The sequence below is a fragment of the Podarcis erhardii genome, assembly GCF_964252035.2.
Source record: "Podarcis erhardii genome assembly, chromosome: Z".
NCBI lineage: Eukaryota > Metazoa > Chordata > Lepidosauria > Squamata > Lacertidae > Podarcis > Podarcis erhardii.
The window spans coordinates 34,368,860-34,393,994 of record NC_138504.1 but is presented as its reverse complement, the minus strand read 5'-3'; the positions used below and the strand labels follow the sequence as shown (position 1 = coordinate 34,393,994).

The 25,135-nt window shown below is 46.9% G+C and overlaps 2 protein-coding genes across 8 annotated transcripts in view; one reads left to right on the top strand and one right to left on the bottom strand.

Annotated features, from left to right (window-relative positions):
• PRRX2 (paired related homeobox 2) overlaps nt 1-25,135 on the top strand; it is a 223,758-nt gene that overhangs the window by 56,642 nt on the left and 141,981 nt on the right. The window contains exons 3-4 of one of the 3 annotated variants that reach the window (XM_081847260.1): nt 193-371; nt 1,578-2,771. In XM_081847260.1, the coding sequence (XP_081703386.1) occupies nt 193-371; nt 1,578-1,716 (318 nt within the window). In that variant the 3' untranslated portion in view covers nt 1,717-2,771. Of the gene's footprint in view, nt 1-192; nt 372-1,577; nt 2,772-25,135 lie in introns of those variants that run through there. The other 2 variants (XM_081847262.1, XM_081847261.1) reach the window with 2 other exon arrangements.
• Nucleotides 7,165-25,135, bottom strand: part of PTGES (prostaglandin E synthase) — a 28,373-nt gene continuing 10,402 nt past the window's right edge. For all 5 annotated transcript variants that reach the window (XM_081847281.1, XM_081847280.1, XM_081847282.1 and 2 more), the window contains 2 exons: nt 16,981-17,063; nt 7,165-7,710 (listed from right to left, as the gene is read on the bottom strand). In XM_081847281.1, coding sequence (XP_081703407.1) covers nt 7,461-7,710; nt 16,981-17,063 — 333 coding nt within the window. In that variant the 3' untranslated portion in view covers nt 7,165-7,460. The remainder of the gene's footprint in view (nt 7,711-16,980; nt 17,064-25,135) is intronic.

Sequence of the window (25,135 nt, the reverse complement as noted above, 5' to 3'; positions counted from 1 at the left end):
GAGGTCCTGGCTTTAGCCCCTTGTGGCATCTCCAGGTAGGGCTGGGAATGTCCCCTGCCTGAAACCCCGGAGAGCTGCTGCCGCCAGTCAGTGTGGACAATATTGAGCTGAATGGACTCATGTTCTTACTCAGTATTATCTTCCTTAAATTGCAGATTAAAATAACATCCTAGCACTCTTCCTCTCTGCCAGGTATGGTTTCAGAACCGGAGGGCCAAATTTCGCCGAAATGAGAGGGCCATGCTTGCCAACAGATCGGCATCACTCCTCAAATCCTACAGCCAAGATGCAGCCATTGAACAACCCATGGCCCCCCGTCCAACCAACCTGAGCCCAGACTATCTCTCCTGGTCAACAACATCCCAATACAGGTAAGTCCAGAGCAGTCTTCCGTTTTCCTTTCTGTGCAGAAAAGAACCCAGACCATTTTCCTACACAGACCTACAAAGCAGATTAGCAACAATAATTATATCCATTTTCAAACAAAAGTGCTAACAAGACCAGGGACAAGAAAAGAAGGGAAACTGAAGGGAAACTGAAGTTGCTTCAGTTGCCTAGAGAATGCTTATTTTGCAAGGGAGCAGGAGGAGAGAGATGGTCTAAAATCAGAGCATGCTGCTCCACTTCAAAGGGAAACAGAATTTAGGAGTGTAAAGCAATTAAGTTCAGAGAGCAGCATAACTTTGTCAGTTACTGAAATTGCAAACGAAGGTATGCATGCAATCAGAGTCATGCAAGATGGATTGAGATGAAAGTGTGTGACATGATATGCGTAGGTTCCCACAACATATTCAGAAAAAGATGCTGATCTCAAGAAGCAAGTTTGGGGTTTATCTTTTTACTGGTACTGCCAAAAATACAGTTACACACCTCTCTCTGTCTTCCCCCTAGATAACGAATAGCCATGACCAGAGCTTCAGGACATATTACAGCCCAGCAAAAACATTCAAGAAAGTGTGAGCTTGTAGTGTAGGGGGAAATTCAGAAGTGTGAGAAAGTCACAGTCACACCCCATCTCAATACTGTTATAATTGTACAATAATGATAATTAGGGGTGCATTTCAATTATCACTGCAGATCTCCATGTGTTGCCTTTCAGCTAGGTCTGCTATTTGCTGTGCACAAATGTGTTCAAATGGTTTGGAGTGCTCCAATATCTTCTTAAGTGGAGTTTTCCATAAAACATAACAGAACTTCCACACCTTTGTCTTGAAGCTGAAGCCTGTTGTGTTGTCGGTGTTCCTAAATGCTTAGCTTTGGCGCAAACAGAATGACTCCTTGGTGAGCTTCCCACACCCCTTCTCCAGAGTAACCCTAGAGCCCATCTTCAGTGGCTAACTTGCCTCCTTTCAGCATTTTTGGTTCCAAACACCACAAAGGGTGAGAAGAATCAGTGGCTACAAAGCTCCCATTTTTCCCACCTGCCCCAACCCTGGAATACCACACATCTGATGTGAAGTAGGGCTGATGAGAGATGCGACGTGGGCAGAGGGTGGGTGGCCTTGAGCAAGCAACAATTGCTGTTAAGACTTATAACTCTTTTTTGTTTCCCTCTCTCCCCACCTCGCATGGCTCAGCAACACAGTGCCTTCGTACACTTCTAGCAGCCCCACTACGCCCACCCAAGGGGTCAACATGGCCAACAGCATTGCCAGCTTACGTCTCAAAGCCAAAGAGTTCAGCCTTCATCAGAACCAGGTGCCCACTGTGAACTGACCACGGGGTCGTGCCGAAGAGGCAAGCCTGCCTCATGTTCCCCTGCAGCCAGGATCTCCACCCCCACCTGCTTCAAAGTCCAGCCCCGCTGGGCAGCCAAGACATTGATGATTCTTGCTCCAGCAACACCAACACCTTCATACGTTGTCCATCTCTCTTACTCTGCCCTTCGTCTCTTTCACATCCTCTCTAGAAGACAGACGTTTACAATGTCTTTCTTTCCCCCCAAATTAAATTCATTGGCTTTGAGGAACGAAGGAATGGGACACTCTGGCAGGGTTTGATTTTAGTAGATGGGGTGGCCAAGAGAAACTATCAAACCCTCCAGAGGCGATGTGAAAAGTGTAAAGCCAAATCGCCCTACAGTTACTTCACCCTTTCTTTTCTCAGCAGATCAAAAGTTCAGAGCTGTTCACCTGAAGTTTTGAAAGAGAAGAACTTTACCTCCTGAGAACTTGATGAAAGTTTCTGAACCTGTATTCACTCATCCAGCCCCACATGGTACAAGTGTACATTTTGGGGGGTATACAACAACTCAACATTGCTATAACAGAGAAGCTGCATTTTTCATTTTTGATCAAATGCGCACACCCCATTCCTTTAAAAACACCCTCTGGGAGATAAGAGGGGAACTCACAATAACTCAGAGTGGTCCTGTAAGAGATTATCAGATACCCTGCTTACTCTGCTGGTTTCCAGAGAGGTTGTGCGCCATTTGAGGGTCATGCCCTTTGGCTTTCAAAAACTGGGGTGTGTGTGTGTCTTTAGGATGAGCAGGGCATTGCTTGATGGGATGTTGAGTCCCAGGGAGGAACAGGACTCAGAGGCAGGGAGTGCTGAATGGATTGGATGCCCCAAGACACAAGACTGTCATCTATTCACATTGAACCCCTGGAGGCATAAGCACCCCCAAAGCTCTCATCACAAAGAATGAGAGGTGCCAGCAGCCTACAGCCATTCTGCCCTAATCCAGGAAGAGAGAATTGAGCCAATACAATGTAAACAATTTAATAGCAGAACCAGCCTAACCTAAAGATGTGCGAGAAGGGTAAGATGTGTTACTTCAGGCAAAGGGAGGGAGAGGAAAACTGAATCTAAACAAGAATGCAGATAGCCATTTTTTAAAAATTTGTTCAGTGATATGTATTTGAAATAAGGAAATCTAAAATATAAAGAAACATTCAAGCACATTGTGGTGCATGGTACTCCCTGCCCCCCCTTAAACTGTTAAACTTACTTGGTAGACCTTGATAATTTCAAATTACTTAAGGATGCTAAGGTGGAATCATCATCCAAATTATTATTATGTATGTAGGGGAGAAGCCATCTGCTAAACCCAGGAAATTATTGAATGTCAGAATCTATTTGGGATACAGATGTAAAATGAGAATCTATTTGGGATACAGATGTAAAAAGCCCCTATTTTCACCTGAGGAAGTTGGAGGGTATGCTATTCCTTTAGTGATTTCCAGAATAACCTCTTTAGGTCTGGCCTATACAGTCAACCAGTGGTTTAACAGTCAATCCCTCTTTGACACTTTAAAGTGGTATAATACTGCTTCAAATGCATAGAGAACTTGGGGCCTTAGACTAGAGTGTACCTGTTTGCCACAGAAAAGCTGTCTGCCCACTATGCTGCCTCCTGGTGGCAGTGGTTTGTAGCTACAAGCTACAGCTCCCAGTTTGCTTTGCTGGGGGCAGGGGGAACATGTGGCTGCTTAGAGTGGTCTCATAGTGCTTTCAGTGCATGGTGCGGATTTGGCCTCAGTCACCCTTAATAAACAAAGACTCTTGTAGCTGACATGGTATGTATGCTGTGTGGTTGTAAGAATGGCTACAGAATGTGCAAAACAGGGGAGTTGGTGAGAGGTGATAGGCACCCCTGAAATGTGGAAGTGTCCTAGCAGTGCGCTGCCAGTGACCTGCATTATAAACTATTCTAGGGTGAACACAGCTCCACCTCTCTCTCACTTAGCTTATCTCCCCAATCCACCTTCTCCCAGAGGCCTCTGGCACTTAGCTTATCTCCCCAATCCACCTTCTCCCAGAGGCCTCTGGCACATCTTTCGCAGCCAGGGAGCCCTTTCTGATGACCAGCCTCTCTCCCTCACCTCATTCCTGCCAAGCACAGATGGAGTCCCACTTGCACATGCCACGCTGCCTTCCAATCAGCCTTTGCCCTTGTCGCCTCGCAGCCAATCACCTCTGGCTCTGGTGGTGAGTGAGAAACCGTGTGACCCTCAACAGGAGATACAGAAAAGACAACGAGGGATGGATCAAATCAACTCTCTTTGTACCATTTCGTACCCTGTGCGTGTGCCCATTTGCTGGCTGGAGGAATTCGGGACTCTGCGTGTCAGAGTGAAGCTGTCATGGCTTGAGGGTTTTTGTGAAGATCGCAGCTTTTTCATAGCAATTGGAGACTATGGAATTGTGTATAAGGAGGAAATGCAGGTTGTTCCTCCAAATAATCTGAACAGAATCTCCTGCCGGTGAAGGGAGAGGGGGAATCTCACTGCCTACAGGAGCCTAAGTAAGGGGCAAGAGATATTGAGGAGTTTGAGCTTTGCAAATTCCGGTTGGTAATGAGCTGATTTTTTGCTTCCAGGATGAGCTTCCAGACTTCTAGACTCAAGAAAATGTTCACAAATGAAATAATGAAAAGTCAAATTTTCATTTGGATTTTTTTTAAAAAAAAAACAAGATGGGGGGGGGGGAAGGGGATGAAAAAGATTTGCAAAGCAGCGCAGACCAGGAAGAGCTAGAGGAAAGAAACCCAGTTCTGCAATTTCTCCCCAACTCAAAATGTGGGTGGTTATGATTCCAAATTATTTCAAACTCTACGAGTTTCAAGGAACTCTCTTTGTTTCAAAATGGCTGCCAGAGATGGCATGAACATAATAGTGGCTGGTGAAATCTGACTTTTTTGTTTTTTGTTTTTGTTTTGTTTTGTTTTTAATTCAGTGCTTATAAAATAAATATCAGATGGTTTCTACATGCCACATTCAAACCACCTCTGTGATTTGGTGTTCATACTGTGTTGTGTCTCATATCGCTAACTTGGAGGAGAGCATTTATATGGAGAAGGGCAGAGCCAATATCCCAGGCCACATTTAGCCTGGACAGGGAGTCCACTCAAAATCAAGCTGAGCAAAATATTTTTTAAAAAATCAAATGGAAATTATAACTGGTAGGCCCACAAAGAAAAGTCTGAAAGGGGCCTGTCTGCGGTATTATTAATTTTATTTATTTGTTGCATCTATACTCCACATTTTCCTCGAAGTAAGCTCAAGGAGGTATACATGGTTCTCCACCCCTCCTTGTTTAATCCCCACAACCCTGAGAGGTAGGCTGGACGGAGAGGCAGTGACTAGCCCAAGGTCCCCCAGTGAGTGTCATGACCAAGAGGGGATTTGAACTCTGGTTTCCCATGGCCTAGTCCAACCCTCTACACCATCACTGCACCATAAAGGTAAAGGGACCCCTGACCATTAGGTCCAGTCGTGACCGACTCTGGGGTTGTGGCGCTCATTTTGCTTTACTGGCCGAGGGAGCCGGTGTACAGCTTCCGGGTCATGTGGCCAGCATATCTAAGCTGCTTCTGGTGAACCAGAGCAGCGCACAGAAATGTCGTTTACCTTCCCGCCGGAGTGGTACCTATTTATCTACTTGCACTTGACATGCTTTCGAACTGCTAGGTTGGCAAGAGCAGGGACCGAGCAACGGGATCTCACCCATCATGGGGATTCGAACCGCTGACCTTCTGATCGGCAAGTCCAAGGCTCTGTGGTTTAACCCACAGCACCACCCGCGTCCCTGCACCATACTACCTCTCTATTACTACTACTGCTGCTGCTGCTGCTCCTACTCTGCTTGCCCTTCACCAGCAGGTCCCAGGTCAGGTTGGAACAAGAACAACAACAAAAACACCAGTTAATAGTTCCTTGGAAAGATGAGCTCCAGGACAGGTATTTTAAAAGATGAGAAGGCACTGAGACCCATTAATCCCATGAGTCTCAAGCCCTCAGTGTGCTAGGGCCTTCTCCTGCATGCCAAGACAGGCTCCAGCATATTTAGTGCACCAGACCAACTGTGCGTCCTGTGGTCAAGAAGGCAGTTTCTGCATGTGCTGTAGAGGCAAGTGAGGGGCAGATGGGGCTCGCCGTTAACCTGGGAAAGGAGCCCATCTTGGAGAAGGAAAATGCTGGTCCTAAACCTCTGCTAACTTGCGGGATATCTTTGGGAGAAGAAAAGGCTAAGGATTAAACCCTACACAAATCTGGAGTGGAGTCCCTATTGAATGGCACCTTGTACGCCTCCTTCAGGCAACTCCTGGTGCCCAACATATTGCTCTGCTTTCCTTTGGACCACGCTGCCCAGGCTTTGAACCCCAGGGGAGTCACTTCTGTGCTGCTAAAGCAGTGGTTTGTTTCACCCCTGGAAGCGTAGTCCATTGATTTCTAATACAGATGGATGCCAACAGCAAAAATGAGACATTTCCTTGACATGACCACAAAGTATCACTAGAGGGCAGCCTCTGACAACTTGCTGCCTTCCAACTTTTTTTGACTACTGATTCCATCAGCGCCTAGTTTGCACAGCTGTGCATCACATGCCTGTGCTGACTGAGACTGATGGGAGTTGTAGCCCAAAACATTTGAAGAGCACCAGATCCTGGCTGAAAGGCTGATTCACTGAGGGCAAAATGCCTCTGAATGCCAGTTGCTCCGAATCACAAGTATTGAGAGTTTCTATTGCGTTCTGGTCCTGTTTGCAGGATTCCCATTCCTTTCACCTGAACCAGCAGAGCTCTTTTCAAGACCTTGCAATTAGGCTTAAGAACTGATTGGTCAAATCTACCCATATAGTGTTACTCTTGCTGCAGGTCCCCACTCTGAAGGTTGGTTTTTCTGTTTGCGGAGGGCATTTGGGACAGAGAAAAGGAAAGACTTCACACTGTTCACTTTCTAAAAAATGTACTGGTTTGTGCTTAGTGCAATCACTTTTTGCATCATGATGATGATGATGATGATGATGACTACTAATACTGTTAGCCTGTGTGTGCCAGATCCTCATCTACACCCCCAGCTGAATCTGAAAGCATTTAGTTCACATTGCATTCCATCTGCTCAGTCTTGCAGTATCTCCTTGGTGGGGCTGTTTCCTTATCCTTTAATCTCCCCTTCAACACAGAACAACTTCCTTACCAGCAAGCTTCTGCTGTGTCTAATTCCCCAAACAATGTGCCAAGAATGAACTAGAGACACAGCCCGAGATGCAAACTAGAGCAGGGTTCTCCCTCCTTCCCACAGTACTCCACACAATCTGGAGGGCCAGATAAAGAGCTCTGGAGGGCCACCTCTCACCTGTGGAAGTCATGTCCACCATGTCCACCATGTCTAAGTGAAATCCCCCAGAGTTGAAATAGACAGCTTGGGACTAGCGAGATATTCTTTACTGCAATAAGTGTTTTTATTTATCACTTTGTGGACCTGAACCTCTGCACCACATGCCCATCAGCAACAGAAAGGTGCCTCCCCTCCTAGGAGAAATCGCCAAGCAAACTGTCCAGTCTGAAGATGACATGACTGAGAGTCCATCCAGGCAAAGAGATGCAGTGGTTGAGGTTGAAATGCACATCACCAAACCACAGCAAGGAAAAGGAAGAGCTTTATCCACCTCTTACAAACAAAGCCACTTGTCCATCCCGTTTCCCACCCCTTTCAAGTCTCAGATCAAAGCAATCACCAGGACTTGATGGCTGCAAAGAGGATCTGTAGGGCCATAGAGATGCAGGGAAGTTGGGCCACGCTGTAGGCCACTGAGCGTGTGGGAGCCCTGAGTTTCAGAAGGTAGGCCAAGGTGTGGACAATCCGGCCAAAGAAGAAGATCAAGAAGTGGATCCGGGCCACAGTCGGGTTAGGGTCCAGAAGGGAGTAGATCGCACCAAGGAAGAGAAAGGGGTAAATGTTCTCCATATCGTTGAGATGAGCCCTGCGGAGAAAAAAAAAGGGGGGGTAGAACCCAGATAATCATTTATCTATTTTAGATTAGGAAAGGTTCAGAAAACGGCAACCAAAATTATCCAGGGTGGAGGATAGAGATATTCCCCTATGTGGACTTCAGAGAAGTGTGACTAGCCCAAGGTCACCCAGCAGCTGCATGTGGAGGAGCGGGGAAGCGAACCCGGTTCACCAGATTACGAGTCTTTCGCTCTTAACCACTACACCACGCTGGCTCTCTTTTCAAAGCAAACAGACCTGTTTGATGGATTTCATTGAAGTTTAGAATGCAGATATCAGTTGGATTACGTGTCTATTTGTACAAACATGGGCACAATTTGGCGGAGAGACACTGAAAATTGTACAGAATCCTTATTTTAGTGGAAATAGGTATACAATGTGTACAACTGAAGTGCAAAGTTATCAAGCATATAAAAAAGGTTGCACTCACTTTTTAAAAAGTGTAGGGGGTGGGGAAGGAAACATCTCATTGTGTCAACACGGGGGGCTGCCTTAAATTAAATCAGACCATTGCTCCATCTAGCTCAGTATTATGTACATTGACTGCCAGTAGCTCTCAAGGGTTCCAGGTAAGGAGTCTTTCCCAGCCATACCTGGAGATGCTGGGGACTGAACACAGGACCTCTTGGGTACAATGAAGTTATTCTATCACTGAGCTATGGCCACATAAGAAGCCTGAAAACTTCTTTTTAAAATGTTTGGAAAATTCCCAAGCCTTGGTCAGGAAAGGGGAATAGTGGTTAGTAACATCACTGTTCCCAGCCAATTGGTGCTGTGCGCCACTAGTTTTTGCTGGAGACTAAACTGGCCCCTCTCCTTTCCCACCTCGATCTTGAAGAGATGTTTGCCCATCTAGGCTTCATAACAATTGTGTTTTCAACAGCAGACACAAAACTCAGCACACATTTTACAAAACATGCAGATGTTGGGGTGGGGGGTGGGGAGGAGATTTGACACCTACCTAGATGGGCGGGGACAGATTCCACTTCCCCCCTGACACAACCCAGAGATGTCTGCCTACTTGGTGGGTACAGGCTAAACAAGCTCTATGAAGAAGGGGGAAATTCCAGCACAATCTACCTTAGGTAGGTACAGTTGAACAACATGAGGCTGGTTTTAATAGGGTTATATAACAATAAAAAAGACGCACCCAAGTGACTGTTCGGGAATAAAGCCTCTACTGGCACCACTCCCAAACCACAACTTTCAGACATGAATGGCTTTCCTTTTCACCCCAGAGGAAGGTCACCAGCTTAGACCTTGCCTCATCTGAGTCAGCTTTCAAATCTCCTTCAGTCACCCATTATCAGATTCCAAAAGCTTTGTAGACTATCTTACAACTTGTAAGGTAGTTTACAAAGCTTTTGGAATCTGATAATAAATGCTCTGGGGCTTGGCATGATCTTCAATCGCCTAGAACAGGCACCCCCAACCTTCGGCCCTCCAGATGTTTTGGACTACAATTCCCATCATCCCTGACCACTGGTCCTGTTAGCTAGGGATCATGGGAGCTGTAGGCCAAAACATCTGGAAGGCTGCAGGCTGGGGATGCCTGGCCTAGAAGGCAGAAGTGGGGGAGCATGGCCAGAAGAAGAAATGCATCTGAATTCCAGTTGCTGGAAATTGCAAGTGGGGAGAATGATGCTATTGCACTTGGGTCCTATTTGTGGGCTTTGCTTTGGCACTCCTGGCTGGCTTTTCTTGTTTTCCTATGTTCATACCAAGTCCCAACAATGAAAACATGAAATCACAGAAGACAAGACTTTCAGGGCTATTAGCTGCAATGGCTACATTCTCCCTCCACTGTCAGAGGCAGCATGCATCTGAATTCCAGTTAGCCAGGAATCACAAGTAGGAAGAGGTTCTGGTGCACTCAGGTCCTGCTTGTGGGCTTCTCATAATGTGAATCTGGTTGGCCACTGCGGGAAAAGGATGCTGGGCTGGATGTACCAATGGCCTGATCCAGCAGGTATTACCTTATGATGTAACATGTGATATCTTCTGATTGGCAGATGGACATGGATTGAGGCAAATGGCCTTGTAGGCCACTATTGGTCCACGGGCAGGAGGTTTGCATTGAGGAAACTGCATTCGGAAATGCACCCAACAGGGTTCAGTTTATGTCTTTACGTTCTCCCTCCACTGTTGGAGGCAATATGCCTCTGAATGCCAGTTCCTGGGAATCACAAGTGGGGAGAGTTGCTGTCTCACTTAGGTCCTGCTTATGGGCTTCTCATGAGCTCTGCCCAGAAGCAAGTGAGGATTTAAAAATAAATAAATTGATTCAGTGCTGCAAACAGATGAGAGTCAATTTCCCCAAACTTTTTTGGGGGGGTGGTGGTGGTGGTGGTGATGATGAGGAGTGTAGCAAAATCTGTCGCACAATAATTATGCTGCATCCCATTTTAGCACTGCCTCAGCAGCTGTTTCCCATCAAACCCACCCACTCAAACCTCCTGCCTCCATTGAGACCATGGAGTGGGGTTTAAGAACGTTAAGGGTGTGGCTGCTGGATCAGGCCAATAGCCCATCTAGGTCCAGCATCCTGTTCTCACAGTGGCTGACCAGAGGCTCCAGTGGGAAACTAGGAAGCTGAACCTGAGCACAACAGCACTCTCCCCTCCTGTGGCTTCCAGCTTTACTGGGATTCAGATGCATGGCTTTCAGTTCCATTCCACAGGAGCCATTTGACAGCCAGCAAAGTGGATGACTTTAAAACAGTTAACTATGAGGGACTTTCTTTTATGTGCCCTGAATCTCCCAACATTCAGCTTCCTTGGATGTCTATGAGTTCTCGTGTGATGAGAGAAGGAGAATTTTCCCCTCTCTCTGGCCACTTCCTCCATGCCAGCCATTATTTCATAAACTTATATCGTGTCACCTCTTACTCGCATTTTATGTCAGCTGAAAATCCCTGAATGCTGCAAGCTTTCCTCACAGGCGAGTTGCTCAACCCCTTGAATATTTTGGTGGCCCCTTTCTGAACCTTTTCCAACCCTGCAATATCCTTGTTGGGGGTGAGGGTGAACAGAACTGCACACAGCACACAGCTTGTGGTCATTTGCAGCGGCAAAAATCTCAGGGAAAGCAGGCAACGGAACCCAAGCCTTCGCAGCTGGCTCCAATCACCGTGTCCTCATTAAGGCAAGATGTACGCACATGGATGGGATCGTTGCCATGGCAATGGCGTGGTTGCACCATTTCCTGGCTCCTCGGTCCCCCCTTTCTCTCCCCCCCTTTCTGCATTTATGTATGCACACACCTTGGCCACAACCCAGGGCTGCTAATGGGATTATGCGTAAACAAGTCATGCCACAAGCCATAACACCTCAATGGAACCATTTCCTGCCTTCAAGGGTCGGTGAGGATTAAGGGCCAAGTCTGGGGCTGCAGTGCAGGGGCGGAAGATGGTGGGGTCTAGAACGTTTATTTTAAAAGTCAACAACAGCAAAATAACTTTTGATGTCTTGGCTTGGGTTGTAGGGTACAACTTTCAGGAAGCACACAGCCCCCTGGGGACGAAATCTATAATGAAATGGACCAGCGGAATTAAAGGAAAACAGTCACTAAAAACTCTCCCTGGGTCACCAAGGAGGTCGTTTCCCTTTTGGCTGACAAGGAAGGAATGCAAGACACATTATGAATGTCCAGGAACCATAAGAAACTGCCTTATATGGAGTCAGGCTTTGGCACATCAAGCTTAGTACTGTCTACACTGGCTGGCAGGGGCTCTCCAGGGTTTCGGCAAGGAGTCTTTCTCCCCAGCCCTTCCTGAAGATGCTACTGGGGTTTGAACCTGGGAGTTCCTGTGTGCAAAGCAAGTGCTCCATCACAGAGTCCTTTAAAAATGAAGTAAGAATGAGCCCAGTTTTCATGGTTCTGAAAAGGGAGCTAGATTAAACAAGAACATATGACACTGCCTTCTACAGAGTCAGACCATTGGCTCCTCTAGTTCAGTACAGTCTACCCAGACAAGCAGTGGCTCTCCAAAAGAGAGAGCATCAAGGAAGGAAAACTCAGTCAATTTCACCTTCTCTTGGTTTCTCTTTTTCCCAGTCCTAAGTGCTGCCCTCCACATTCCCACCTCATTTTGCACATTCTTCTCCTTCTTTTTAAGTCCTCAGCAATGGAGTGTGAATTTCTCCTAATAACAACATTGCGTGGTGAGTTCCCGCCCCCCACCAAGGATAAATAAAGACACTAGACACCAGAATTTAAGGTTAAATGGGCGAATTAGGCCACAACTTTATTGAAATCAGGCATTGGCTTAGGCATTGGTCCTATCGACTATCCGGCTCCAGCCCATTTGCTGGAGACACGGGAAGGGTTAACACCATAGAGGGGGAGTCTCCTGCTGAGGCACGTCAACTAGGAGCTCCCCTGGGTCACCGCTCGGGGGCGTGCCTTAGGCCCACACCTCCATAGGCTTCGGACAGGGCCACGCCCCCCAGAGTCCTTTATCGGACCACCCTTCATTCTCTGGGGGGAGTTGATGGCGTTCCTCCCCCACCCACACATCCTCTAAACCCCTTCTTACCAATGCCTAACCGCCACACGAGCAATCGCTCGCCGCCAATACTCTCATGCCTAAAACTAATCCCTTATCCCCTTTGCTATATCCATCAGCCAAATATCATTTCCAGCATCCGAAAGATGCACGCCATCAAGCCAGTAGAGGGCCTCGCAGCTGAAACGTATGCCTGGGTGGCCAATGACCCTCCAACCCAGGGCTGCCAGGTAAGCAGTCATAGGTTTTTTTCTAACATAGCGCTTGTAAGCAATTAAACAATTAAATAATTGTGGAGTTGGAAGGGACAAAAATGTGGGGGCTAGCCGGCAAGAGAGGGTGAGTCCCGGCCGCACCGGCCCTAAATAGGGCAGGCCACGCCCCCCCCAGCCACCCAATTGGCTGGCTGGGTGGACAACGCGGCCGGGATTCCCCTGCTCTCGCGGGGGCTGAAACCAGCCCCCGCTCACGTGGGGTGGGCGTGAAGCCCGCAACCCCACCTCCTGGGCAAGCTGGAAGTGGCTTTATTACATGCAATTTTTCGCCAATACTTGCTGTCTATAAACCATACTTCTGCCATATTTATATTTTCCCTTGATTCAACTCATTTTAGCACAATTGACCTTTGTATGTGCATTGTTTAAATTCACACTATTTGGCTGGAGAATTGGCTTTGCAAAAACTTAAAAAGTGTACATTTTAAAGGACAGACAATCCTGCAATTGTACAGTGGTACCTCGGGTTAAGAACTGAATTCATTCTGGAGGTCCGTAGGGGGGTCATTTGCAATTACATGCTACCTTCCTGAAAGGATGAACCCCTGCACACTCCTTAGAAGTGTGATTGCCTAGAGCATGTCGTATCCTGCCAATTATGGAAGTGAAAGGCCCCATCAAATCCTTTGCTTACATTCCAAAGCCAGCTCTCATTCTCAAAGCAAACAGTGAGAGTTGTAAATCTCACCAGACCCGAAACACTTTTCCTACACTTCCTATGCCACAAAACACCCTCTCCTCTTCATGACCATAGGTTCAATAGCTCTGGGGAGGAACTTTTACCAGCTTTTAAAAATAAATAAATCAGCCACTCCTCACTTGGTCAGAGCTTTTCCTTCCCCTCTCCATGACAGATGAGGCTCACCCCTTAATGAAAGGGAAAGCCAGCACTCCATAGCAGAAAGATCTCCATTGATGTCAGCCAGCTGACACAACTCTTGACAGCCTGTTCCTGGCAGCAGGGAGTATTTAAGGTGCACTTAATCCTCCCCAACACAGAGAGAAATCAATTAACAGTGCTAGGCAGCTGCTACAGTTGTCAAAAGTGCCCACAGGTGATATACCTAGGTGACTCAAAGCTGCTGCTTCTTTTTGGTGCCTGGATTGACAGCTGCCTAGGCTGGCCAAAATTTTTTCAGTGTGGCTAGGAGAGCATTGGAACACTGGGTGAAGAGACCCAGTGCTTCCCAGCTCCATGATCCCGTGTCTCGCCTAGTTCAAGCACCCTGTTCTCCCGGTGGCCAACCAGATGCCCCAATGGGAAGCCCACAAGCAAGCCCACAAGCAAGTCTCCCCAGTTGTTCCCCAGCAACCTGGCATTCAGAGGCAGGTAGCATAAGGTCATCACGGCTAGTAGCTACCAATAGCTGTGTCCTCCATGAGTGGGTCCATCACCCTTAAAAAAACCTGTGTTGATGGGCATCACCACTGTCTTTTGGCTGCAAATGTCATAGTTTAATTAAGGGGGCAGAATTTATATGGAGCCATCAAGGCTTCTTGTTCTCCGTTGGGCTTCTTAGAGTGAGGAGCTTGCAAGTGTATAAGGCTGTAGGATTGGAAACCCACAACTCTATTAGCCTTTGCATCTATGACCAGCTGCTCCTCCCTCTCCCAAATCTGCTTTTGCACCATTTCCCTCTCTTAGCTATGCCCTCCCTACCCAGTCAACTCTGCTTCACCTCTTTTCCTTTACAAAAGAAACAAAACAAACAGGACTTCACGCTTTTCTTCGGAAGGAACGCAGGTGCTTGAAGCAAGCCAGTCACATGTTCTCAAGGGGATTTCAGGGCCAGCTGAACACCAGCGGCACTTAAGATTCCTGTTCAGACTAGTCCTGCAGCAGTGCATTTAGATTCAGAGGTCTGGATACTAAACCATCACACTACAAGGGCTGCAAGCGTCAAGGGCTTTGAGTCTGTTGTGTGGGGAGGAGTGGGCAAAGAGGGTCCTTCAGGCCACTTTCATCTGTGTGTCAAAAACATAAGAAGAGTCTTCTGCATCAGGCCATTGGCCCATCTAGTCCAGCATCCTGTTCTCACAGTGGCCAACCGGATGCCTGTAGGAAAGGAGCAAGCAGGATCCAAGCACAAGAGCCCTTTCCCCTTCCCCTGTGGTTTCCAGCAACTGGTATTCAAAAGCATCAGAGCATAGCCCTCTTGGTTAGTAGCCCTCGATAGCCCTTTCCTCCATGCATTTGTCCAATTCTCTTTTAAAAACATCCAAGTTGATGTCATCACTGCCTCCTGCAGAAGGGAGTTCCATAATTTACCTCTGTGCTGTAATTTTCATCTGTCCTGGGTCTTCCAACAGTCAGCTTCACTGTTTGCCCACAGAGTGGTGGTGTTATGAAAGAGGGAAGGGGGGATTTTCTCTCTCCACTTTCTCCAGGCTGTACATAATGCCGTAAACTTCTATCATGTTACCTCTTACTTGCCTTTTCTCCAAACTTAAGTCCCAGACGCTGTCTATGGATTAAGACACTTGAGACCCTCCTTACAGTGGTACCTTGGGTTACATACGCTTCAGGTTACATACGCTTCAGGTCACAGACTCCGCTAACCCAGAAATAGTACCTCGGGTTAAGAACTTTGCTTCAGGATGAGAACCGAAATTGCGCAGCGGTGGCAGTGGGAGGCCCCATTAGCTAAAGTGGTACCTCAGGTTAAGAACAGTTTCAGCTTAAGAACTGACCTCCAGAACAAAGTAAGTTCTTAACCCGAAGTACCACTGTATTTATATCTGTGATTTTATATTGTTTTACACTCCTTTTTAATATTGTGTTTAAATTATTATAGCCTGCTGTGGGACCACCTTAGGGGCATGGGTGAGATAAAAGTAAAACAATTCACTTTTTAAGTTTGAGAGGTCAAGCCCAAGTGGAACGTCTGTTTACTACCTGGTGTTATTGTATTATAACCTATAAAACCAATCTGGAGACAGGTGTCAAAGGGCAAAACAGTACAAACCAAAGCCACTGTGGTGCAGTGGTTACAGTATCAGACTAAGACCTGGGAGACCAGGGTTCAAATCGCCACTTGACCTGGAAGCTCACTGGGTGTTATTTTGGATAGTGCACTGCCTCTCTTAACCTAACCTACCTTACAGGGTTGTTGTGGGGATTAAATGAGGAGGGAGAGAACCACATATGCCATTTTGAGATCCTTGGAGAAAAAAGGTGGGATATAAATGGCAATAAATAAAATAAAATAAATAAATCTGGCCAAAAGCGGTTTGAAAAATAGTCCAAAATATTATCTCAGTTTGCATCTTTCTTTCTTTCTTTCTTTGGCTCCAAAAGCGCCAGATAACCTCTGCCTAAATATAGGTAGTTGTATCCAATGCTTGTCTTACTCAGAGTAAACCCACTTAAGTTAATGGGCACAACTAACTTAGGTCCACAAATTTCAGCAGGTCTGCTCTGAGCAGAACCAACTCACAAGTTCTGTACGTTGAAACAATGCATAGTTTTAGCCTTACCATTATATGTTTTATCCTCCCTTCACCCTAAGACTGTGTCACTGGTGCTGGTACAGTTGTGTTTTTCATGGTAATTAGTTGTTTGTTTTTTTAAAAAGAAACAAGAATGTTTTGTTTTTCTTTTTTTAAAAAAAAAAACTGCTACCAAACTGGATGGGAACCCTGCTGATCAACCTCAAGTAGATTAGTAGAGGAATTAACCATACCCTCCTCAAGGCAACAACTAATGAGGCCTTTCTGGGAAGAATGAGAGATGCAATTTCTGAGAAGTGCAAGCGTTTTTTAATTGGGCATTAAGTACTAAAGATTTGCTCCTGCCTTCAGCCAATTTAATTTGCTGGTTTCCCTGCTGAAAAAGAACACTAGTTCTGTTCCACTTGCGTCTTTCCCTGGTCAAGCCAAGCAGCAAATTGTTTCTTTGACATTCTTTGTATGTTTGTAAATAGATAGATACTGTAGATATAGATACAGATACTGTATATAAAATTTCTGTGCTTAAGGGAAATTGAGATGTGATCTGTTGCATCTAGAGAAGAATTCTAAACATTAAATGTCACTAGATGTGACTAAATGTTTAGGTGGAACTTCCTGCATTGCAGGAGGTTGGGCCAGAGACCCTTTGGGCCCCATCCAATGCTAGAATTCTACAATTTTATTATACTATGTTTCTATGACTTTCACCTCCATCCCCACTCGGGATGCACGAATCTGTCCATTTTGCCCCCCCCCCCCCATTTCCCCAAACTTCTTCACAACTCTTGAGTGGCCTGTGAAGTTAGCAACGATATGTCCTCAGTGATGCTGGGGGGGGGGGGAGGCAATCACATGGGAAGAGGGAAGGAACAATGCTAAGCAGCTTCAGAATCTACATCACTGGTTAGCCATGCAAAGCAGAGCCAGCAATTGATTGGTTGACGTGCAAGGGAAAGATGGCCTCCTAATGGTGCAAAGAGGAGTTTTGTTTTTTATTTTTAAGACTCACCTGCGGCATCGCTCCACATCAGGGTCTTCCCTGTGGTATTGCAGCCCTCCGTGCCTCAGAGCATCCTCCGGATTGGCAAATGCCTGGAGGACGACAAGGATCAATTAGTTCACGACAGGCTCATAATAAGAACTTTCTCCCTGCATCTCCCCTCATTGTAAGCAGTTTTGCTAAAAGCACAATTGCTGACAGAAGCGAGGCACTTTTGGCATATCACGCTTGTGCCAAGGCCAAGGTGCTACTATCAGTATATAAAGCCCTTAACAACTTGGGACCAGTTCACCTGCAAGATTACCTTACCCCAAATCCATCCACTCAGCCGCTTTGATCTAAGGAACTAACCCTGTTACAGGTACCATGTCATACCTGTCTTTAAACTTTGGAACTCCCTGCCTATTGATGTCAGGCCTCCAACTTTTCCGTACTTGTTTTGGTTTCTGTACTTGGAGTTGGTCTCTAAGGCACTACTGGACAATTTTTTAATTAATTTAATTATCATTTTTATTTATTTTGACTGTGTCTGACCAACACAGCTACCTACCTGAATCTGTACTTGTTTTGTTTAGAAAAACCATTGAAAGCTGATGCAAATTTCAACCTGCTTTTGGTTTATTGTTATTTTAACTTTTCAAAAGTCTTAAATTAATTTTTCTTATTGCTTTGTCTATTTTGTAAATAGCTTTAATGTTACTGTGTTTTGTTTTACAATCAAGCAGGGTATGCATTTTAGGAAATACTGTAAATAAATACATTTTCTGATGGAGGCGCCATCAAGAGTGAAGCCTACCTGTTAGAATAATCTCTGGCTACACTGAGCCTTTCCCAAGGGCAAGCAAGGTTCTGTTTTACTTTGCTATTTCCTCCATGCACACTGGCCACAGACCACATTCTTCCTGGAGCAACAAAAGCCCTTTGGGCAGATCCTGTCTTTGGGCAGGAGTTGGGGTGGCCTGGGTAGCCATTGGCACAAAGGAGGGTTGCTGGATCTGCAAAAACTCTCAAGGTTCACACAAGAGAAAAGGGTCCCAGCACAAGCTGTCCAGGAACTCATGTCACAAATTGTGGCGAGGGGCCACAGCTCAGTGACAAAGCATCTGCATTGCATGCAGAAGGTCCTAGGTTCAATCCCAAGTGGCATCTCCAGGTAGGGCTGGGAGAGACACCCGATACCCCAGACAGTTGCTGCCAGCCAGTGTAGACAATACTGAGCTAGATGGAACATGTTTGACTTGGCATAAGGCATCTCCCTAGGATCTTGTTTAATCTAGCCCTTTATTCATAGCCACATGAACTAGAATCTTGTTTCATTACCTAAGGAATCCTGGGAACTCTTAAGGGTGTTGAGAGGAAATATGATAGGCATCTGCAAGTGTCTGAATGGCTGTCCCATGAAATATGGAGCAAGCTTGTTTTCTCCTGTTCTGGCGGGTAGGATCCAAACTAATGGCTTCAAATTGCAAGAAAGGAGATTCCGACTAAACATCAAGAAGAACTTTCTGGCAGTAAGAGCTGCTTGACAGTGGAACAGACTCTCATGAGAGGTGGGGACTCTCCTTCCTTGGAGGTTTTTAAGCAGAGGTTGGATGACCACCTGTCATGGATGCTCTAGTTGAGTTTTCCGCATTGCAGGGGCTTCGATTAGATGACCTTTGGTGTCTCTTCCAACACCACAATTCCATGAGTTGTCAGGACACCCCTATTCCCCCACAGAGCTACAACTATCAAAGTTCCCTGGGAAGAGAGATTGATGCAGAAATCCTGGGAGGGGAAATAGAGGTCTCCTAACAACTGGGTTAAACTACAGAGCCTAGGACTTGCCGATCAGAAGGTCAGCGGTTCGAATCCCCACGATGGGGTGAGCTCCCGTTGTTCAGTCCCTGCTCCTGCCAACCTAGCAGTTCGAAAGCATGTCAAAGTGCAAGTAGATAAATAGGTACTGCTCTGGCGGGAAGGTAAACGGTGTTTCCGTGCGCTGCTCTGGTTCGCCAGAAGCAGTTTAGTCCTGCTGGCCACATGACCCGGAAGCTGTACGCTGGCTCCCCTAGCCAATAAAGCGAGATGAGCACTGCAACCCCAGAGTCGGCCACGACTGGACCTAATGGGGTCCCTTTACCTTTAACAACTTTTAAAACCCTTAAAAAACTGCAGTTCCCAGGTTTTTTAGGGGGGAAACACCATGGCTGTTTAACATAATATGATACTGCTTTAAATGAATTGTTTAGATGAGGCTCCGACAAACCCATACATTTAAAGCATGACTTCTCCACTCCCAAAGAATCTCTGGAGCTGCTGGTTGTTCAGGGTGCCAATACATAGTCTTTACCTCGCATTTGGTAGCTTCCTGTGTTTACTAAGGAAGACCTACAAAGGCCATGAGGACTAGTTTCTTGCGTGCCAAACCACAATTTGGCAATCTGCCTTGTAACCTATTCACAGGATTTTATGCGAATGAACTCAGCTCCAGAACATCTGACAAAGATGACTGCAACTTCACACTTCAGGCATGAAAGTGCCAAGGTCTGGCCCCTCCCAGGAGCAGCCTCGGGTCATAAGTGTCCTCTCAGCTCTAAAACATTCAAATTAATTACCAGCTTCCTTGAGGAAGTGGTGGAGACTGTGGAATGCTTACACTTGAAGCAAACTAGTCCCAGCAGAACCCCTTCAGGGAGTGCAGAAGCACTGATTGGCATTGCCCTCTGCAGATCGCACAACTTCTGATTGCAGGGATAGGGGAGAGAAGAGAAGGCAGGCTGGTGCATGAATGCTCCCCGCATGGAAAGCCAATCTTCATGCAACAGGGAGAGGCTGAGGCAGAACCTTCCCCCCCCATTGCCCCCCCCAATATCCCAGTTTGCCAAGTGTGCAGAATTTTTTTTATATGGAAAGTATTGATTCATTCTTTTAATTTATGCTAGTTTGAATGTATACACATGTTTTTTGCTTAAAATATTGTAAGATGCTTTGAGTTGCCATGGCAAAAAGTGACTAATAAATTTAATTAATAATTATAACTGGAACAACAAGGAATGGGTGAATATGCCATAGCTGGTTTCTCCAGTTTTCTCTTTTTCCCTGTCTTAAACTCACTTCTCCACATTTCCACAACAGCTTGCAATTTATTTATTTGCTTTTAAAAACCCTCATTTTAAAAACCTGGCATTTTAATATGAATTCCTCCAACACACACACACATTTCTTCATGAAACTTTGTCAATCTCATTATTCTTTTCTGCAAAGAATATTTCCCCATATATTTATATCCCCCCCCCCAAATATGATACATTTCTGCACATTATTTTTGTGAACATATGCAGATTACCTGGCTGGGAAACTGCAAAAATGCAGAGATGAGCAGACTTCAAAGGATTGATGGGTTTTGGTTCCCATACCGTTTGTAAAGCACACATTAGGTAGATTTGCCTTTTAAATGCAAACAGAATTGAAATTTCCCCCCATCCCTACTCTGAACCTGCTACCGCCTCATGCATGTTGAAGTAGCATATTTCCGAAAAACACCGCCAGCTGGTTTTATAAATTGGCCAAATACAGTTTATGCATTGAGTGCAGCAAGAGATGGTGCCTCTGAGTTATTTTCTAGCATTCTACATGTGGGGAAAGGCTGGATTGGCTTGCAAGCTTTCTACAAGTGTGGGAGGGGGGAGCAACTACCATATTTTTCGCTCTATAGGACGCACCAGACGATAAGTCGCACCTAGTTTTGGGGGGAGGAAAACAAGAAAAAAAAATATTCTGAATCCCAGAAGCCAGAACAGCAAGAGGGATCTGGCTTCTGGGATAGCCGCTGAAGCCTCTCCCGCGCAACGGGATGAAGGCTCCCCCTGCCTGGAAGAGGCTATGCGCGGCTAAGCTGCCCTCTGTCCCTTCCCCCATCTCCCGCAAAAGCCCGCAATAGCCGCACTCCCTTTAAAGAGCACGTGGAGCGTGTTTGCGGCTCTTGGGGGATTTTCCCCAAGGAGGGAGAAGGGACTGAGGGGCCGCGTCAGTCTCTCCTCCCTCCTCAGGGAAAAGCCCCCAAGAGCTGCACACACACTAGGCACGGCTCTTTAAAGCAGTGTTTCCCAACCGGTGTTCCGCGGCACACTAGTGTGCCGCGAGACGTTACCTGGTGTGCCGTGGGAGGGAGGCGGGCGAGTCGGGCAGCGAGAGGCGGGGCGGCGGCGGCGAGCACACGCGGGGCGGGGAGCGAGCTCCCTCCCACATCCCATCGCCCCGTGCTCCGCGCTGTTGTAGGCCAGCCCTGCGCACCCGGGGGACCTCCCCCCGAGAGCGCAAGGCTTGCGGGCGTCAGCTGGCAGCGCGGAGCACGGGGCGCCCTTCGGAGGACGCCCCGTGCTCCGCGCTGGTGTCCGCAAGCCTTGCGCACCCGGGGGATCTCCCCCCGGGAGCGCAAGGCTTGCGGGCAGCAGCCTGCAGCGTGGAGCACGGGGAGCCCTCCAGAGGACGCCCCGTGCTCCACGCAGGTGTCCGCAAGCCTTGCGCACCCGGGGGATCTCCCCCCGGGAGCGCAAGGCTTGCGGGCGGCAGCTGGCAGCGCGGAGCACGGGGCACCCTTCGGAGGACGCCCCGTGCTCCGCGCTGGTGTTGGCCAGCCTTGCGCACCCGGGGGATCTCCCCCCAGGAGCGCAAGGCTTGCGGGCGGCAGCTGGCAGCGCGGAGCACGGGGCGCCCTTCGGAGGACGCCCCGTGCTCCGCGCTCTTGTTGGCAAGCCTTGCGCACCCGGGGGGCGCATGGGGTGCCCTGAAACAGAGGGTTCCCCATGCTGCGGACTGTAGCCTGCCGCCGGACGCGCGGGGCGCCCTGAAGCAGAGCGCCCCTCGCGCCAGGCAGACATGGGCCAGCCCCACAAGCTCGGGGGACAGCGGGGAGGCGCAGCACCGCCATCCCACTGTTCCCCGACCTGGTTTTTTGGGGGGGAAATAAAGGAAATTTTTTTTCCTTTATTTCCCCCCTCAAAAAAGTAGGTGCGTCCTATGGGACGGAGCGTCCTATGGGACGAAAAATACGGTACTTACTATTTCATAATAAAGTAATTATAAAATACTTTCTTTGTGTTTATTTGATTCCTGTTAAAGAGAGTTACTTTATATATAGTCAATATAGGCACAGAGTTAATTTTTTAAACATTTTCTAATGGTGGTGTGCCTCGAGATTTTTTTCATGAAACAAGTGTGCCTTTGCCCAAAAAAGGTTGGGAAACACTGCTTTAAAGAGTGTGCTGCTCTTGAGGGCTTTTCTGGGAGGTGGGGGAAGGGACAGAGCCGTGCGCTCTGTCCCTTCCCCCCACCTCCCACAAGAGCTGTGCGAAGCCTCCGCAGGGCAGCGGGGAGCCTTCATCCTGCTGCCCTGGGGAGGCTTCGGGGGGGCTATCCCAAAGCCAGAACAGCTAGAGGAAGCGCTGCGCAGCGCTCCCTCTCCCTGTTCTGGCTTCTGGCTTAGCCGCGCAGCCTGCATTTGCTCCATAAGACGCACACACATTTCCCCTTACTTTTTAGGAGGGAAAAAGTGTGTCTTATAGAGCGAAAAATACGGTAAATATGCAATCCCAACCAGCTCAAAGCTTTAGCCCTCAATTCTGTTCATTTTGTAACTCAGTCTCAGAGACAGAAGATGTAAGATGTCTTCAGACTGTGCTCAAAGACGGATGTTTTAAAGTATTTTCCCCACTCCAGGAGATTATGAGCTTTACAGAGAGTGTATAATAAAAAGCGAAGGCTGCTTCTTCCCATTCCAACAGGCTTTTATCAGCATTTTGGGAGATTTAGTAGAACATTCCACCCAACGTCACTGGCTGCATGGCTCTGTCTGTGCCTGATGATTTCCCACAACTGTCTCAAGTTTGTTGCACCACCTAATGCAAGGTGGCAGTCTCTTATGAATAAACCCCAGGTTGTGAAAGGAGTTCCATAAGCCATGCTCTTTAAAGCATTCCAAAAGAATATTAAAACAACCACCACCTCCAGTAAGTCCACAGCTTAAACTGCAGTAAAATCCTGTTTTTGGTATTCCAGTTACAGTCACCATTTTGGGTTTCTTAATTTGAAACAGTCAGGATTAGATTATTTCTGGTTGCCTTTTCATTAAAAGTTCCAGGCATTGCTTGCATCACAATTGCAGAGGTTTTGGCATTGGATCACTTCCAATTTCTTAAAAGATCCAGCACCTAATCCTTGATGTTGCAACAATCTGTTTTGAAAACGGAGAATGTACAGACCCGGTTTGGAAACTAGCAAGTGTCCATTGGAAGCCAGCTAACTATTTTGAATACAAGAATCTCAACTCCTTTCCAAGACAAAGTTCTTTTAAAAGAACGATGACAAGCATGATTTTGAAAGCCTGGAGCCATCCAAGGCCATTGGCTGACCCTGGTTGACAATTGTCCAGATCCCCCTTCAAATCCCTGAAGGAGTTGTTTTGCAACTATTTGGGATTTTTCTAAAAAATAATTATAATGTGAATTATTGATGGATAATTTGCATCACTTTTAACATTTCAGGAAAGCACTTGAAACCTGGAGGGAGTGGTCAGATATCAAACAAAGAGTCTACTGAGAATGGACCCGCTGAAATTAAGAGATCTAAGTTAGTCTAAGTTAGAAGGCTGATCGCCGAAGAATTGATGCTTTTGAATTATGGTGCTGGAGGAGACTCTTGAGAGTCCCATGGACTGCAAGAAGATCAAACATATCCATTCTTAAGGAAATCAGCCCTGAGTGCTCACTGGAAGGACAGATCCTGAAGCTGAGGCTACAAGACTTTGGCCACCTCATGAGAAGAGAAGACTCCCTGGAAAAGACCCTGATGTTGGGAAAGATGGAGGGCACAAGGAGAAGGGGACGACAGAGGACGAGATGGTTGGACAGTGTTCTCGAAGCTACCAGCATGAGTCTGACCAAACTGCGGGAGGCAGTGGAAGACAGAAGTGCCTGGCGTGCCCTGGTCCATGGGGTCACGAAGAGTCGGACACGACTAAATGACTAAACAACAAAAGTTAGTCATGGCCATTATCTTCAATGGGTCTACTCTAAGTAGGACTAGCATTGACCACAATCCCTGAAGTTTAAACTTCCCTTTCTCTCTGATGGGTGATGTTTTGCAGCCTGAAGGTCACATTCCCTCCTGGGCAATCTACAGTGGGCTGCATACCTTTGGTGGGCCTGGACAGAGGGAAAAGTGGGTGCAGAGACTGACTTTCTTCAGTAGCCTAGGTTCAACTCACACAATTTTCAGAGACTTGTATATGCAAACACACACCACTCTCTTCAGCACCCACCCAAAAGCAATACAGATTTATGGTTCCCCCACGATAAATACTGTATTGTTTTGGTGCGGGTGCAATAGGAATAATAGGAGATGGAAAAGATTGTCAGGAAAGACTGGGCGATGTCACCTGCTCCTCAGATATGTCCCTGTTACCCCAAAGACTGTTGGTATGGTGGGCTTCTGCCCACTCTCCACAGAGGAATTTTTGTGGGAACTCTGCCTCCTCTCCCTGGAAAACAGATCTCTCCATTTACTTGCATAGGGAAAGGGGTGTTGGGGTGAACCTTAGCCCCCCCAGCATAATCCACATGGGGGAGGGAATAGTTTTTAATCCCTCCACCGAATCATTAGGTGGAAAATAGTTCATTGTGATTAAAATCTATAGCTGTTCATCAAACAGTTTTCTGCTTCACTACTCTTATTCTGCTTGAGCTCAGTTAGCTTTCCCTAGTTAGCTTGGTTTTGTTATACTGAAAACTAAAAATTAAAATTCAGACATCGCATAAAAATGGAACATTTGTTTTATCCCCCAGCTCTACAAAACAACTTGGGACCTTGGGGAGACACCATGCCTGGTTAATGGCTTGATCCAACTTTGACACACAGAAACCTCCACAAAATCTCCCTATTTGCTTTTTAATTTAGAAAGTGGGCAGTTGCCCATGCACCCCCTCCCCCAACACTCAGTGCAGGTTTGGGCACCATCTGGAGTGGGTCCAAAAAGAGATCAACTGTGTTCTGGTTTGTTTTATTGCATCCTAGACAACCACCTATAACTGCAGAACACAGCAGTCAAGTTTTCTTTTTCCAAATAACAAGAAGTGAAAGCTAGATTTCCAAGAAGTACTTGAGAAGGCATTCCTTCCCTTTAGGG